Source organism: Myotis daubentonii, chromosome 18 (genome assembly GCF_963259705.1).
Source record: "Myotis daubentonii chromosome 18, mMyoDau2.1, whole genome shotgun sequence".
Taxonomy (NCBI): domain Eukaryota; kingdom Metazoa; phylum Chordata; class Mammalia; order Chiroptera; family Vespertilionidae; genus Myotis; species Myotis daubentonii.
The window spans coordinates 25,616,360-25,632,716 of NC_081857.1; the positions used below are offsets into that span (position 1 = coordinate 25,616,360).

Genomic DNA, 16,357 nt, shown 5'->3' on the forward strand with positions numbered 1-16,357 from the left:
CAATTAAATCTTTGGATGCATAATGCAATTTATTCTGTTCTTCCAATGAAAATTGAGGGCAACAGTTCTTTATCGGGGAACCCTACTCTTCATGCCCAAGGGTGTTAAAAATATGCTTAGGCTGCCGAAACCGGTTTGGCTCAATGGATAGAGCGTCAGCCTGCGGAATGAGGGGTCCCAGGTTCGATTCCGGTCAAGGGCATGTACCTGGGTTGTGGGCACATCCCCAGTGGGAGATGTGCAGGAGGCAGCTGTTTCTCTCTCATTGATGTTTCTAACTCTCTATCTCTCTCCCTTCCTCTCTGTAAAAATCAATAAAATGTTAAAAAAAAAAACAAAAATAAAAATATGCTTAGGATCACTTCTACCTAGAAATGCATATTTATTATGTAACATTGACTTGGAAAGAAACTTGTTCCATTTCATGACTTCATGGTTGCTTAGTGGTAGAGCCAGAACTAAATCGGACAGCACGAGCCCCTTTCCTTTGAGCTTTTAAAGCGTTTTTATACTGATGTCATCATTACGGGTAGAGTAGATGTACCAGATAGTATTAGTTCTTTGAAGGCAAAATATATTGTGACTTGGAGAAGAGATGAGAAACAGGATGCCAGTCATTACAGGTCTCCTTCAGACCAGCATTCCCCAGGATACTGTGAAAACTTGGAATTTTTACCTTCATTCTCAACCTTCTTAGTGTCATCCACCTTTTAAAGGAAACTAATGACTTCTCTGACACATGGCACCAGGGATCATATTTTACTCAATAAAAATATAGAGGGCTACGTGCAAGAGACTGTACCAGGTGTGTGACACTTTTTCCCAAACTGAGGCCTTATTAGCACAGCATAAGTCCAAGAGACTGTGAATTCAGAGTAACTAGTACTTTCCAGAAAAGCATACCTATATGCATCATTATCCTCAAGATTCAAATTGTGAAGCTCAGCAATCCCATTAAGGCATTAGGTGTGTTACACCTGGGGGTCACAAACTCAAGGGACTATAGGACCCACGCAGGTACCACGAAGAAGCAAAGTGGGCCAGGTGCTGTGGTGAAGTCACATGAGGCCAGCTGCACCTCCATGGTCATTAGAAATTTTATATATCTGTCTCCGGAGAAAAGCATCAATGCCGATCGATCCCAGTGAGGAAACCTCTGCCCTCAGGACACGGGTCTAACCAAGTATTTCAAAATGTGACAACAGAATTCTCTGATCTAGTTTTAACAACGGATTTATTTGCTAGATTCCCCAAAAAGCAACATTCAGAAAGTACTGCCCCACCCTCAGCAAGAATAGTTCTACAAACAACTTCAGTCATCCTCTCCTCCCTTCCTCCCCAGGGCGAGCCTTTTCGGGGTTATCAAGGCAGAGCACTGACACGAAAATACCTGCTGTGAGAGGCAGGTGGCGCTGTTGCTCTGCTCACACCTCCAGCAGGTAAGTGGAGCCTTTTCTCCCTCTTTTGGTAGAAATGTATTGAAAATTTTTCTTAGCAAAATATTTAGCCCTAACCGGTTTGGCTCAAAGGTCCCAGGTTCGATTCCGATCAAGGGCATGTACCTTGGTTGCGGGCACATCCCCAGTAGGGAGTGTGCAGGAGGCAGCTGATCGGTGTTTCTCTCTCATCGATGTTTTTGGCTCTCTATCCCTCTCCCTTCCTCTCTGTGAAAAATCAATAAAATATATTTTTTTAAAAATGTAAAGATCCCTCCCCCTGCTCATCCCATTTCAGTTCTCTCCTGTAAAAGTACAGAATGGAAATCTTTTCCCTTAGTTGTGATCAAAACACTGAGTACTGAAGAATATCCGGTTACTTTTAACTGCTAGGGTTATATACTTACAGATTGACAGAGGAAACTGAACCTCAAGTTCTGCTGCTCCCCAAAATGTGTAATGGAAGAGAGGATTTGATTAGAACAGCTAAAAAACCTGATGGTCATTCCAGGCTGGAGCAAAGCAGCTTTTCAACTATCAGTGGATCCTACGTTGCTGATCACAAACCTGCAGAGATCCGCTATGATGTGAGTCTCAAATACAGACTGTATTTCAGAGAGCCAGGAGAGAGGGCTGAGGCATGGGAACAGAACAGAACGCTGGTGAAGGCACGAAGCAAAGAATCCCACGGGGTGTTTAGTGCCATTTTCATTTAATAAGCCAGGAGGACAGCAACCTAGAGGCCGTGGCTGTGATCATAGTGGGATGTTTCTATGGAATCGCTGTAGGACACATGACTGGCAGCTGGCACCCGCTGTCTCACTGTGCAGGGTGAGACCTACGGCTGGGGCGTGTAGCGTAGGTATTTCTTGCCAGATGGGAGGTCTTTGGTGAAGACTCCTTTAGGGAAGAGTTTCTTGGCTTCCTCTTCAGGGATTGTTGGGAGGACCATCACGCTATCTCCAACCTACGGACAGACATGGAGAATGGTGAAATCCAATGGTAAAGCCTGAAGGCGAGAATGAACTTAGATCCCCAGGTTCTCTGACTTACCATGGTCCTCCAACATGCCACGCTCACCCTCAGGTAAAGCTTCCTGCACTAGGCCCCCTGACAGCCAGGCAGAAAGCCAGCCTTCCCACCACGGTACTCCCCTTCTCCCCTCCGCTCCCCATTGTTCCGCGTACCTAATACACCATAAACTAGTTTATTGTCTGTCTCTACCACTGGAACGTGAGTCTAAGAGGTCTGGAACTTTATTGTTCATGGCTATATCTGGGCTCAATAAATGTATGCTCAGGGAATGGACACAGCATTTTATCTGATATACTTATCAGAAAAACAAAAACTGGTATTCAGGTTAGCATATTTTTAAAAATGTAGCGACGTTAAAATATTCTTGTGATATTATCCATGTCTTACATATTGCAGACATCCTAGAAGATTGTAAGCTTGAAAACAAGTGTCAGAATTCTACGGAGGTTTAATGAAGCTTAAGAGAAGAAAATACTTCAGGACAGTAAGACACCAAAAAGTTTTACAGCCAGGACTTAAGTGGCCAATCTAAGTTTTATTGTAAATATTTTGCCATCAGGGAAGGATTAAAGTTTTTAAAAAAAATCCTTTTATTAGGAAAGGGAATCATTCTGACCAATTAATCTGCCCAAATAAGCTAAAAGCTAGAAAGCAACATGGGAGTTTGTGTTTCATATAAAAGTGTTAAAGACCTTGAACAGCAAATCTTAAACTCAGCCATGAGGAAAAATCCTCCCAGTGGACTTGCGCGCTGGAAACAGAGAGCCCGAGGGTGGCCACTGGACATTAGCCACACAGGCCTTTCAGGTGCGCTGGGGACCTGCCCTTTAGCATCTTTACCTTCCAATCAACCGGGGTGGCAACCCTCTTTTCTGCTGTCAGCTGGAGAGAGATAACTACTCTGAGAATCTCGTCAAAGTTCCTGCCGGTGGTCGCGGGGTAGAGGAGGGACAGCTTCAGTTTCTTATCAGGGCCAAAAACAAACACCTGTAAACACACAGACACTTAAATAGGACAAGTTCTTTGATATGAAAGCCTCTTGGAATGCTTGCCTGTCATGACAAATGTTCAAAGGTATAAACACAAAGCGAACGAAAAAATTCCCCAATATCTAAAATGGCACACCAAACGTCATTGGGGGGCAGGAACCCAGACACTTTTCTTCTCCATGTCATTTCCCTTTTTATAAAAATATATTTTTTTTAACTTTCAGATTACAATGACCTATAGTATTGTATTAGCCTCAGGTATACATCAGTGTTCATGTTATTTTTCTGCACTTAAAAGGAGATTATATTTGGTTCTGGTTGAAGAAAAACTGACCTGCAAACTGAATCCAGGAAAGGGCTCCGGCTGGTACTATGTTAAATAGGGGTGATTATCATAAAAATAATACTAAAGGGAGTGGATACTGGCCCTCACGTAGCTGTACTTTTTGCAGATGAGGGACTAAGTTTGTTTTCAGGACAGAACTAACCAGAATTCAAAACCAGAGCTGCCCAAGGACGAAGGACATGACCCATCCCATTAAAGAGAGGTTGTCAGGAGAGATATAGGAAAGATTACTCAATTCTAGAAGTAGGTTTCCATAAGCTATGAATTACCCAGTTTAAAATTTTAGCTGAAGATTTAGCATGAGCATTACACATAATCAGTGAGATTGCTACCAGTACAGTTATTTCCCTGAGGAAATCTGTAGACATTAACATATATTCGCCTATTTCCTCTAGGTCAGTGGTTCTCAACCTTCCTAATGCCGCGACCCTTTAATACAGTTCCTCATGTTGTGGTGACCCCCAATTTCATTGTTACAAATTGAACAGAATTAAAGCATAGTGATTAATCACAAAAACAATATGTAATTATACATGTGTTTTCCGATGGTCTTAGGCGACCCCTGTGAAAGGGTCGTTCGACTCCCAAAGGGGTCGCGACCCACAGGTTGAGAACCGCTGCTCTAGGTGCTCCAAGCAGTTACATGGACATACAGCCTGGCCAGTCATGAGGACTCCATATGGACTTCGATAACTCACCACACGCGCCGTCACAGGCATGCCTTTCTCGTCCTTCTCTGCTGGGTCCAGCATGCCCAACAGGATGGCGAGGTCCCGATTCCGGTCATCGATGATGGGAAAAGGTAACTTTTCTGTGGGCTCCTCACAGTTGTAAGCATTGATATCCTAAAATGCAGGTCAAAGGGGAAAGAGAAATCTAAACCAGGCACATCCTCTGAATTCAATCTGTTGCAAGCCATCCTATTGCAAGACAGGGAAGAGGACCATAATCATAGTAATTTCTCTAAGCAATTTTAATAAATGAACGAACACTCCCCATCCCAATTATTCATTGATAGGAAGAACAATAGGGTACTATATTTAGGTTGTAAGCATAGCCCCTTTTCTTTCTTCCTTTTAAATCCTCACCCGAGGATATGTTTAGTGATTTTAAAGGGGGTGGGTGGGGGGGAACTCTGATGTGAGAAACATCAATCCTTTACTTTCTGCACAAGCCCTGACTGGGTATTGAACCTGTAATCTAGGTATGTGCCCTGACCAGGAATCAAATTTGCAGCCTTTCAATATATGGGATGACGCCCAATGAGCTGAGCCACTTGGCCATGGCCAAGCATTGACTCTTTTCATGCCCAAGTCTGTTAAAATGCAGCTTGTTTTTACTGCTTTAAGAAAGCAGCAATAACCTCTTTAAAAGCCGAATAGTATAGTATCAGATACCAATCCAAGGTACCTCTGGGTTTCCAAATATAAAAACCATCAGAAATAATGCATTCCTTAAGTCCATCACATCTGGAAACAACGCCACATGCAAAGACAATTTTATAGATCTGATCCCTGCCTCAAAAACACCCTGACTCAGACATTAAGCTACCAGAAGAGAGATATTAAAAACACAAAAACAAAACAGAACAGAACACAAAACTCAAAGGAAATATAAGAATGGAGAGTTGAACACCAACTTCAAGGACAAGTCAAAGGTAAATGACTAGAGTGAAATCTACATAGAAAACAAAGCATTTCAAGTCTGAACGAAGGGACAAGGATGTACTTGCCGTCCTCTCTTTCACCCCCTCCAGTAAAACTTCATTTATTGCTACTCTACCATTTATAACCTCAAAGCACAGCCATAGAAACGTTACCTTGCTCCAGGCAAGATGGTCTTCAACACTGTCTATTGAAAGGGCAATCAGCTTAACGTTCCTCTTGGCAAATTCAGGTGCCAGCTTTGCAGCTCTGCCAAGCTCCGTGGTGCACACAGGGGTAAAGTCCCGAGGGTGGGAGAAGAGGATACCCCATCTGCAATGGGGGCAAAGGTCACAACTGAATGACAAGGTTATCACCAACAGCATGCAGAATGGGAAGTCACAAATCTGAGGTAAAAAATGATGTTCTTTCAAAAAATGAATGCTTACAATCAAGATGACAAATATTTTAAAAGACTAATTTAAGGGTGTTGCCTCTTTTGAGCCATCCTGACTCCTTTTCAACTAATAAAACCTGTGCTACTCAAACCAAGTAGCTTATTAAAATAACTTATTTTCTTCTTGCCCTCTTCTTTATTTTTTTTCCTAACTACAGCCCAACATTCAGCTCCAATAATGGGTGTTCCCAAAGTCTCTGAATCCAAAGGAACAGCTGATTACAAGAATAAACAGATTATGTAATCTAAAATAAATAGGCTGGTATCCTCTATTTATATGTAAAATTAAAGTTGACACGTGGCTTCTTTGAAGTGAATGGCTATGAAACCTTTTATAAGACAGATTTACAGGATACCCAATATTTGCACCTTGACAAAACAGCACTCTCAGAGTTTTACCTATCTCTCTCTCTCTTTTTTTAGCTGTCACAGCTTTAAAAACAAACAAAAATAACAAAAAAACTTTATTGTTGAAAGTATTACATATGTTCCCTTTCCCCCCCATTGACCCCTTCTAACTCTCCCCCCCACTATCCACCCCCCCACCCCCCGCCTTCACCACACTATTGTCTGTGTCCATGGGTTATGATATATGCATACAAGTTCTTTGGTTAATCTCTTCCCACCCACCCCTGCCTTCCCTCTGAGATTGACAGTCTGTTCCAAGCTTCTATGTCTCTGGATCTATTTTGTTCATTAGATCCCACATATGAGTGAGATCACAGGATACTTGTCTTTCTCTGACTGGCTTATTTCGCTTAGCATGATACTCTCCAGGTCCCTCCATGCTGTCTCAAAGAGAATTTTACCTATCTCTTCATTTGTGGTTTCTTTTTCTTCTTGCTTCAGACCAAGTAGGTAGAAACCTGATAAACTACAATGTAGATTCTAGAACTACAGATTTTTAGGTAAATACTATTATCTCGAGCATCACTGCCTGAAGTTAAACTTGTAGAGATTTTAAGCATGCTTTAAGCTGAGCCACCAAGAATCTTTGGAGTCCCAGTTCCTTCTCTTTGGTGACCATGGAAACTACTCTCTACTGAAAAGGGAAATTTAACACTCGGTTTTCCTCACTCCCAGGGGCTTACAAAATTAAAGCAGGACCCTAACCTAGATTACTAGGTCTAGCTTAGATGCCAAGCTGAGCTCACCAAGTTTGCCAAGTTCCCCGAAGCACAAAGAACAAAGCAGAAATGAAGGTACCCCCTTCCACTCACATCTGTCACTCAACTCCAAGGCTTCGGGAAAGGAAAAGACTTTCTTACAAAAAGGATGGAGGAGGCCATGGAAAGACTGGGAAGGAAGGTAATATCTTTAACACTGTGGAGGTGTGTGGTAGGTTTACTTTTTTAAAAGGGCAACAAGGGGGATGTATATCTTTTGTAATAATGTAGCTTTGAGTAAAATGTAGGCCTTAGATTCTATGGAAAAGGATTTGTCTGTTTAGGGTTCAGACGAGACTTTTGAGAAGAAATGTTAACGGGGTGATGCATTAGGCAAGTCAGGCGTTTTCCTTCCATTTCCAGTCCAGAGACCATTTCTCTGAATCACTTCACACCCTCTCTCCTTCCGGAGAAGCCAAACTCCAGTTTACCACTCAGCTAGGAATAGGAATGAACTCTGGCATGTCTGACTGTGGCCTGCCTTCCCCTGAGAGTCTCCCCACTGCTGCTGGGGAGAGTTAATTACATGATCCCATTTCCTTCCTTCCTCATTTTCAAAAGACAATAGGTTTCCTCCTTTAAGGGAACAGTCCCTTCTCACTAACCCCCCAGAAAACTTCAGGAAAACACACGTTTTTGTTTAGTGAAAAAGCTGTGAAGCTGCTTACACCACATACGTAAAGAAACAGTGATTAAGGCTCAATAAACTCACCAAACACAGCCCCCAAACCTCTTAGTTGCTCATTGTCTGGGGGAGTGGAGAGGGGGATGGAGTAGATGCCTGTGAAATTTTATGGTTATTTTAATTTTTTTCTCCCCCCCTAAAAAAACAACACCCAGAACAAAAATTGACAGTCTGAATTGAGATTGCATACAGAATGGAGTTTGGAAAATATTGTATTAGGCAAAAATCCATGTACTATAATGACATAAAGAGCTCAAATGTCATTTGGGGGTGGGGCCGACTTGTACAGCCTTTTAAAAAAAATACATATTTTTACTGATTTTAGAGAGAGAGGAAGATGGAGAGAAACATCAATGTGAGAGAAATACTGATCAGTTGCCTTCAGAATGCACCCTGACCTGTGGCACCCCAACCTCGAACCTGCAACCCAGGTATGTACCATGACTGGGAATCGAACCAGCAGCTTTCAGTGCACCGGATGATGCTCAACCACCTGAGCCATACTGGCCAGGGCTTATATAGTCTTTTATAGATGTGGGTATTTTTCTCATCTTCCCACTGGTGGTTCCCAGAGATGGTACCATTTTTAATCAAATCAAGAGAGATCTAGAGGCCAATAAACTATGGTGATGACAACAACAACAAAACCCAAGAAAGTGGACTTAGCTGAGGTAGTGACAGCATTTTTACTTATTGCTATAGTAATTATGCTTTATGTTAATATTTATCTTTAATTCATACAGCCTAAGAGTTCTGGTAAGATTCCTATGCTGTGTGTGGGGTGAGGACTGAGAGCGGAATGGGAAGGAACATACTCTGAAAAACACCATAGGGTTTTGGAGAAATGCTAATACCTAGATTCTGAGTATAGCCTGGCCTTGGTCTGTGTTTCTGAAGCCTTTTCCTGCCTTCAGGGTCCGAATGTTCCATTTCTCATCATTTTCTAGTTGAGCCCTCTCTTCCACAAACTGTTTGTTCCCTTGATGAGAGGCTGAAAATGGACTTAGAGTTGTAAGGGGTTGGGTAACTCCTACGTCTAGCAGTGGTTGGCAAACTCATTAGTCAGTAGAGCCAAATGTCAACAGTACAACGATTGAAATTTCTTTTGAGAGCCAAATTTTTTAAACTTAAACTATATAGGTAGATACATTGTCATTAACTTAATTAGGGTACTGCTAAGGCTTAGGAAGAGCCACACTCAAGGGGCCAAAGAGCCGCATGTGGATCGCGAGCCGCAGTTTGCTGTCCACGGGCCTAAGGTATAGAGAGCCTCTCCCAGGTTCTCTGAACAGCCCTGTCCAATCATTGGTTAATCTCAAAAACTTCCTTCTCTCTCTATATACATACCTGGATACCACATATAAAAGGATTCATACCCAGGGAGGAATTGTTAAGCCTCAGAAGACCACAGGGCTCCTCAACTCCAGAACCATCATGTAACTAGACATGTCTGGGAAGTTTCTGATTGAAACTGAGCAACTTAAACGTCTGCAGATCCAGGAGCTATAAAACCAGGGTGACAGCAATTTACTCCTAGTCATAATGGTATGATTGCCAGATAACAGGTCATCAATTTGTATCGCTCTAGCCAGGCCATGTGCTGCTGGAAGTTAGGCGAGGGGGGGGGGGGAGGGGCACACCACTGGGAAACAAAGGGTCACAGTGAGCAGAGGTACATGTGTCCTGGCAAGAAGAGGTCGCTGCAACTGGACAGCCTCAGAAAGCCCTTCCCTCACAGTGTTGCAAGCTCTGGAATGAAGGACACACCTATGCACAGAGTGTTCTTGGTTCCTCCCAAAGTTCTTATCAAATCTTATCCTGGCCACTGAAGGAGGCTGTGGCCAAAAAGTCTTCCGGCCACTTATCCGGCAGCTGGTGGCTTTAAACTTTACATTTTGCGCCAAGAAGCCTGCAAATCCCAGGCAGCAGGCAGAGCCCTTCGGCCAGCAGCAGTCCCCGGACTCACATCCACCTTCCCCCGGGAGCAAGTTCCAGAACAGAGGGAGGGAGGGGGCCGAGTCCAGGCAGGAGTCCCGGGAGGTGACCGCCGAGGCCGCCGGTTTCAGTCCCCACCGGGCCTGGCTGGACGTGCTGCTTGCACAATTTACAAACCGAGTTAAACAGCAACAAACCCTGCTCCGCACCGCGCTCTGGGTCCCGGGACCTGCGGAAACCCAATTTCTTTCCCCTCCCCCTTCCCCGCCCGGAGCCAGGCTGGCCATGCTGGGGCGGGACGCGGGAGGGAACCCAGTGGCCGCCGCGGGGCAGGGGACGCACAGTGAGAGGCACGTGCAGGAACCGGTGCGGGGAGGTGGCGGCGGGCAGGCACCGAGCGGCCAGAGGACGAAGGGAGAAGACGCAGGGGAGACACCTTCAGATGGGAGCGCAGCCCGAGGCCAGGGCAGGGCGACGGGGTGGCCACTTACGAGTCTCCCAGAAAGTCGTGGAAACGGATGCGGCCGACGGTCGTATTGGCCTCGAAATTGGGAGCCTCGTCCCCGAGAAGGAGACCTCCGGGCATGGCGGCAGCGGTGACGGAGGAGAAGGCGCAGCAGCGACACGCACCGGCAGGCGGGTTCGGGAGGAGGTGCTACTGCGGAATGAGCTGGGCTCGGAGGGGCGGGGTGGGCGGGGCCTCAGTCGGCGGGGGCGGGGCGGGGCGGGGCCGGGCCAGGCCAGCTCTGGTTCGCCAGATCGCCGCCACCTCTCTTACCATCCCTGGAGCCAGTGGGCGCTGGCGTGCGTGTCCCTTTAGGTGAGGTCGCCCCAGGCAGGCTCGGGGTGCGCAGCATTAGACCCTGCAGTGTGTGTGCGCTTTGGAGGGCCCCAACCCGGAGAATCCCACAGCCGCCCCAGGACCCCGGAGGCGCAGAATCCACGCAGGAGGGCCCACCCACCCACCACAGACGAGCTGCACTCCCGGCTCTGACAGTGTGAGCGTCTGGAATCGGGCAGCTTCAGCCCGCCTAGCCATCATGAATAGTGTCATATCGGAGGGTGTGGCAAGATCCAGATGTGTGGAGGACCTTAGGTCAGAGGAAGTGGCTTTCTGATTGCAGCAGAAATTCTCGCACCAATGTTAGTGCTTGAGGGAATGTGACTAAAGTTTTCATTTTTATTCCACTCCCCGTTCCCAGAGCTCATTACGAACTATAAAATAATACAATTATTCTGAAATCTAAATGTAAAATTTAAAACATACTTATTGTGATCTTCTGTCCAAGCACGACTTAGACAAGATGACTGTTCTCTTGGAGCTTTCATTCTAGTGGGGGGAGACATAATTAAATAAAAGTATATTAGGTAGCAGACATCCTATTCAGAGGAATAAAATAAGGTGTGCTAGTGGTGACTGGTGCTGCTTTGGATTGGATAGTCTGATCTGGGAAAGCCTCCGGGATCATTTAGGTCAGTGGTTCTCAACCTGTGGGTCGCGACCCCTTTGCAGGTCAAACGACCCTTTCACAGGAGTCGCCTAAGACCATCCTGCATATCAGATATTTACATTACGATTCATAACAGTAGCAACATTACAGTTATGAAGTACCAACAAAAATAATTTTATGGTTGGGTCACAACATGAGGAACTGTATTTAAAGGGCCAGAAGGTTGAGAATCACTGATTTAGGTGAACTACTTAGCACATAGTAAGTGATCTGGAAATGGTAGCTATTATCTGGATGATGATAATTTACACAATAACTCTTGCTTTGTCAGCTAGAGGCAAGGCACTGTGCCAGGCCTGGTGCTGCAATGGAGATACAGTCCCTGCTCTTACAGCGAAGGCGGCATGCATGCAGTAATGATAAAAATGCAGAATAACTGCTGATAGGGGGAGTTCTCCAAATGGTTGGAGTTCAGAAGTGGGGAAAATTCTCAGGCTTAAGGGAGGTACATGGCAGTGTTAGAAGTGACTCACTGTGATTTCGGTTTTCAGCACAGTAATGTTTTCATGTGTGTGGGTGCATGCTGATCAGCTCTCTTCTGAGCAAGGACTTGCAGTAAGATTCTTGCTAAAATTTTTAACCACTCAAGAAAACTGTAACACTACTATAATTTAATCTCTAAATTAATTTGACTCCAATCTTTGGTTCTAAAAACTCTATGTCTTACCTCCTTTTGTAGGGGAGAAGGAGAAGAAAAGGAGAGTAATTTGACCTTGAGGCACTATTAGCAGTATTGTGGAGCTAGACTAGAAGACAAAGCTATTACCACAAATATGGAGAATGAATACAGGAACAGGTTACTGATCTCTGTAAAGGGCATAGTTATGGAACTGACAGTTGTAAATTGAGCAAGTACAATGAAATAAGAAAGAGCCTGTTAGAATTTACAGTGCCACAGACTGCACCCCGCAATCCTCTTGCTTCTTGCAAAACTTGTCTACTTTAATCTTTGAAACGTTTTCAATTCTTTTGAATTAGCTGTCAACATTTTTTAAAAACATGATTTTTCACAAAAATATCTGGATACCTGCCTAAAATGTCAAGATCTACCCACGCTGGGCCCATGTTCTATTTGGCAAATGCTGGCTGGGGAGTAGCCACCTTGGCACTGTCTGTCCCTGTTTGTTCAGAAAGTTCTCCAACATTTACTGACATTGTCTATTGTCATTTTAGCTGCCCTCTCACACTGTTACTTTTATTAGAGGGGAATTAGGAGGAAAATGAATCCTACCCTAACATGTCCCTATCTCTGTCAACACTGTGAAAATGAAAGGTTGCCTGACAGCCATGTGTTTCCAGGAGGAACAAGGTAGAGCATATTTCTTTGTAAAAGTAAGAATGATCCTGTGTACTTAATATGCAAACAGAGTTGGAAGAAACCTCTGTACTTCTTGGCCCCTGTGGGTAGTTGGGTTTAACCTCTGCACTCCACCGGAGGTGGGTGCTCTGTGCGCAGAACCCCATTTCTAGAGGGGAAAGATAAGCTGCTCTCCCAAGGGCTGCAGGAGGCGTATTGGGAAAGGAGGAAAGGAGAAGGGGGAGGGAGGCATTCCAGGGAGAGAGGGACCAGAATGTGGAAAAGGAAAAGCTGGGTTTTCTGTGTACTGTGAAAGAGACTATTTAGAAATGAGGAAAACATTTACTTTGCAGAGTGGGTGGAGGCTCTGGGATCAGAAAAAGAAGTTTCCATGCAGCTGACCCAGTTAGGGAGAGCCTCTCTGTCCTTAGAACCACCTCCTGCGTGACTCCATTGGAAGGAGTGCAGGACCTTCAGAGGGCCATGACTCCTGGCTGACTGAGTCTCTTCTGTCCTTACTGCTTTGGACAGATTAAAGTAAAAGGTGAAAGGATGGGCAGTGGCCATTTGGGAGAACGGCTGTGTATTGTGATGTTGCTCTTTAGGTTGGGAACTCCTAAAGGTTTGGCCCTACTTTAGTGGTAAGCATTTGTGACCTGTTAGACAGGGTGGGCGTGGGGCTAGATTGTACAAAGGACCAGAGGAGCATTTGGCTATCTTCCTGCAGCCACGATAGCAATTTCATGTCTGCCTGCAGCTGGGAATAAAAGAGCAATGTGTCCCTGGTTAGAATTATAGCTAGGCAAAAATTATTATGCACGTGGGAGGAAATAAATGAAACTTGAAATTAATCTTAGGGAGGTGGGGTTATGTTTTTAAAACCAATTCTTATAAACTTTCTTGTTAAATTTGATGTTCTTTTCAGAAAAAAATAGAAGGAGGACTGGAACATATACTGATCAAGGCAGTGCCATCTACCTGCTATGTGAGAAGGGCAGACAATCTCCCCACTGCTCTTCTTTATTGTGTTTAATGAATATGGTCTCTCCTCCCTCCTGTATCTGCTGCGGGACATCCACAACCTGGAGAGAAATCAGAGTAAAAAATGGGGGAGCAAAAATGAAAAGACAACAGTTGTTAAAATGTTAGATGATGAGTAACTCACAGAGGGGCTTTGAGTAGTAAATTCCAACACTTCTTGCCCAAAATTCAGCACCCTGCAAGTTTACTGTGTACTCTGAAAGAGACTATTTAGTAAGTTTCACAAATAATGACTTTGGGGGGTGGGGGAAGAGCAGAAAATTTTTCATAAATGGTTACAGGATTAGATTTAAAAACATGATATAATAATTAGATAAAGACCAAAAGCCAACCTGAAATGGTTTGAAAGACGGCGAGTTAGGTTAACCACTTCTCTCATCTGCTTTTAGTTAAGCAAAAGAGCCCCCATCGTATCGAGAAAAGAATTTATTATGTTTACAGAGCAGGCGGTGAATATACATTTCTGAAGCTTCATTTCTGTATTTATACAGAGACTGTCAGAGAGATGAAAATGGGGAAAGGGAAGAAAAAAAAAACACAGGAAGTGTTTTTGAGAGGAACCAATTTGCATGCCCACCTGGCCCAGGCTCCCTCCCTCCTTCCCCCCAAGAAGAGCTGAGCAAATGGCCCTGCCACTTGCTGGCCTTTGGAGATTGCACAGGAGTGGGGACTGGCACCGTAGCAATGAACCTACAGACTGGCTAACGGCCTGTGATGGGGCCTGGCACTAAGTGCTTTATTACTGGATCCTCTCTTGGTGGCTGGAAGGCAAGACAATAGATTCAGTCAGTGGTTCATAGTAGGGGTAGAAACTGAAAGATGGTCAGGCTAGGTAAGCAGAAGCCAGGAGAGTGGAAAGTGGAGAGTGGCAGGGGCTGTAGAAGCAAAGGAGCCTGATGCTGAAGGGTGCAAGATAACCCACCAAGTCCTTAATGCTAATTAGCCTGTGAGCTTCCAAACTCAAACTCCTTGAGACCCAATGCCAGGGGAGAACTAAAGGTGGTGGTGGGAGAAGTCCTCCCCATGTACAGGAAATTAAGCCATGCATTTTCTGAAAATTGAAAAATAATGGTAATAATATCAGTCTATTTGTTGTTATTGCAAAGATCACTAAGCAAAATTAGTGATAAAATACTCCCCCCAGAAAAATCTTGATGCTGGTCTAAATTCTGAACCATTGCTGCAGTTACTGTTGAGTTTTTTTATTTTTTAATTTTTATTTTATTTTATTATTATTTTTTTTATTGCTTAAAGTATTACAAAGGGTATTACATATGTATCCATTTTATCCCCCCGCCCTAGACAGTCCCCTAGCCTCCCCTATCCCCCAGTGTCTTAATGTCCATTGGTTATGCTTATATGCATGCATACAAGTCCTTTAGTTGATCTCTTACCCCCCCTACCTCCTGCCCCCCAACCCTCCCCGGCCTTCCCGCTGCAGTTTGACAATCTGTTTGCGGCAGCTCTGCCTCTGTATCTATTATTGTTCAAAAGTTTATAATGGTCTCTATTGTCCATGAATGAGTGAGATCATGTGGTATTTTTCCTTTATTGACTGACTTATTTCACTTAGCATAATGCTCTCCAGTTCCATCCATGACGTTGCAAATGATAAGAGTTCCTTCCTTTTTACAGCAGCATAGTATTCCATCGTGTAGATGTACCACAGTTTTCTAATCCATTCATCTACTGATGGGCACTTAGGCTGTTTCCAGATCTTAGCTATGGTGAATTGTGCTGCTATGAACATAGGGGTGCATATATCCTTTCTGATTGGTGTTTCTGGTTTCTTGGGATATATTCCTAGAAGTGGGATCACAGGGTCAAATGGGAGTTCCATTTTCAGTTTTTTAAGGAAGCTCCATACTGTCTTCCATAGTGGCTGCACAAGTCTGCATTCCCACCAGCAGTGCACAAGTGTTCCTTTTTCTCCACATCCTCTCCAGCACTTGTCGTTTGTTGATTTGTTGATGATAGCCAGTCTGACAGGGGTGAGATGGTACCTCATTGCTGTTTTGATTTGCATCTCTCGGATGATTAGTGACTTTGAGCACGTTTTCATATGTCTCTTGGCTTTCTGAATGTCCTCTTTTGAAAGGTGTCTATTTAGGTCCTTTGCCCATTTTTTGATTGGATTGTTTATCTTCCTTTTGTTAAGTTGTATGAGTTCCCTATAAATTTTGGAGATTAGGCCCTTATCAGATATGTCATTGGCAAATATGTTTTCCCACACAGTGGGTTTTCTCGTTGTTTTGTTGATGGTTTCTTTTGCTGTGCAGAAGCTTTTTATTTTGATGTAGTCGCATTTGTTCATTTTTTCTTTAGTTTCAAGTGCCCTAGGAGCTGTATCAGTGAAGAAATTGCTTCGGCATATGTCTGAGATTTTGTTGCCTTTGGATTCTTCTAGAATTTTTATGGTATCCTGTCGTACATTTAAGTCCTTTATCCATTTTGAGTTAATTTTTGTGTATGGTGTAAGTTGGTGGTCTAGTTTCATTTTCTTGCATATATCTGTCCAATTTTCCCAACACCATTTATTGAAGAGACTATCTTGGCTCCATTGTATGTTCTTGCCTCCTTTGTCAAATATTAATTGAGCATATTGGTTCGGGCCGATTTCTGGGCTCTCTATTCTATTCCATTGATCTATATGCCTATTCTTGTGCCAGTACCAGGCAGTTTTGAGAACAGTGGCTTTGTAAAACAACTTGATATCTGGTATTGAGATCCCACCTACTTTGTTCTTTTTCAGGATTGCTGCAGCTATTCGGGGTCTTTTTTTATTCCAGATGAATTTTTGGAAAATTCGTTCTAGA

At 44.0% G+C, this 16,357-nt stretch overlaps 1 protein-coding gene and 1 long non-coding RNA gene across 2 annotated transcripts; one reads left to right on the top strand and one right to left on the bottom strand.

The window, feature by feature from the left end:
* Positions 1-1,215: 1,215 nt before the first annotated feature.
* PRDX6 (peroxiredoxin 6) lies at positions 1,216-10,367 on the bottom strand. The gene is made up of 5 exons (XM_059674228.1): positions 10,184-10,367; positions 5,626-5,782; positions 4,505-4,651; positions 3,312-3,458; positions 1,216-2,403 (listed from the first exon to the last, which is right to left on the bottom strand). The coding sequence occupies exons 1-5, from the start codon at positions 10,276-10,278 to the stop codon at positions 2,275-2,277; spliced, it is 675 nt and encodes a 224-aa protein (XP_059530211.1). The 5' UTR covers positions 10,279-10,367; the 3' UTR covers positions 1,216-2,274.
* Positions 4,110-4,593, top strand: LOC132220739 (uncharacterized). The gene is made up of 2 exons (XR_009449850.1): positions 4,110-4,201; positions 4,433-4,593. It is a non-coding gene; the product is annotated as an uncharacterized LOC132220739 (long non-coding RNA).
* Positions 10,368-16,357: the final 5,990 nt, after the last annotated feature.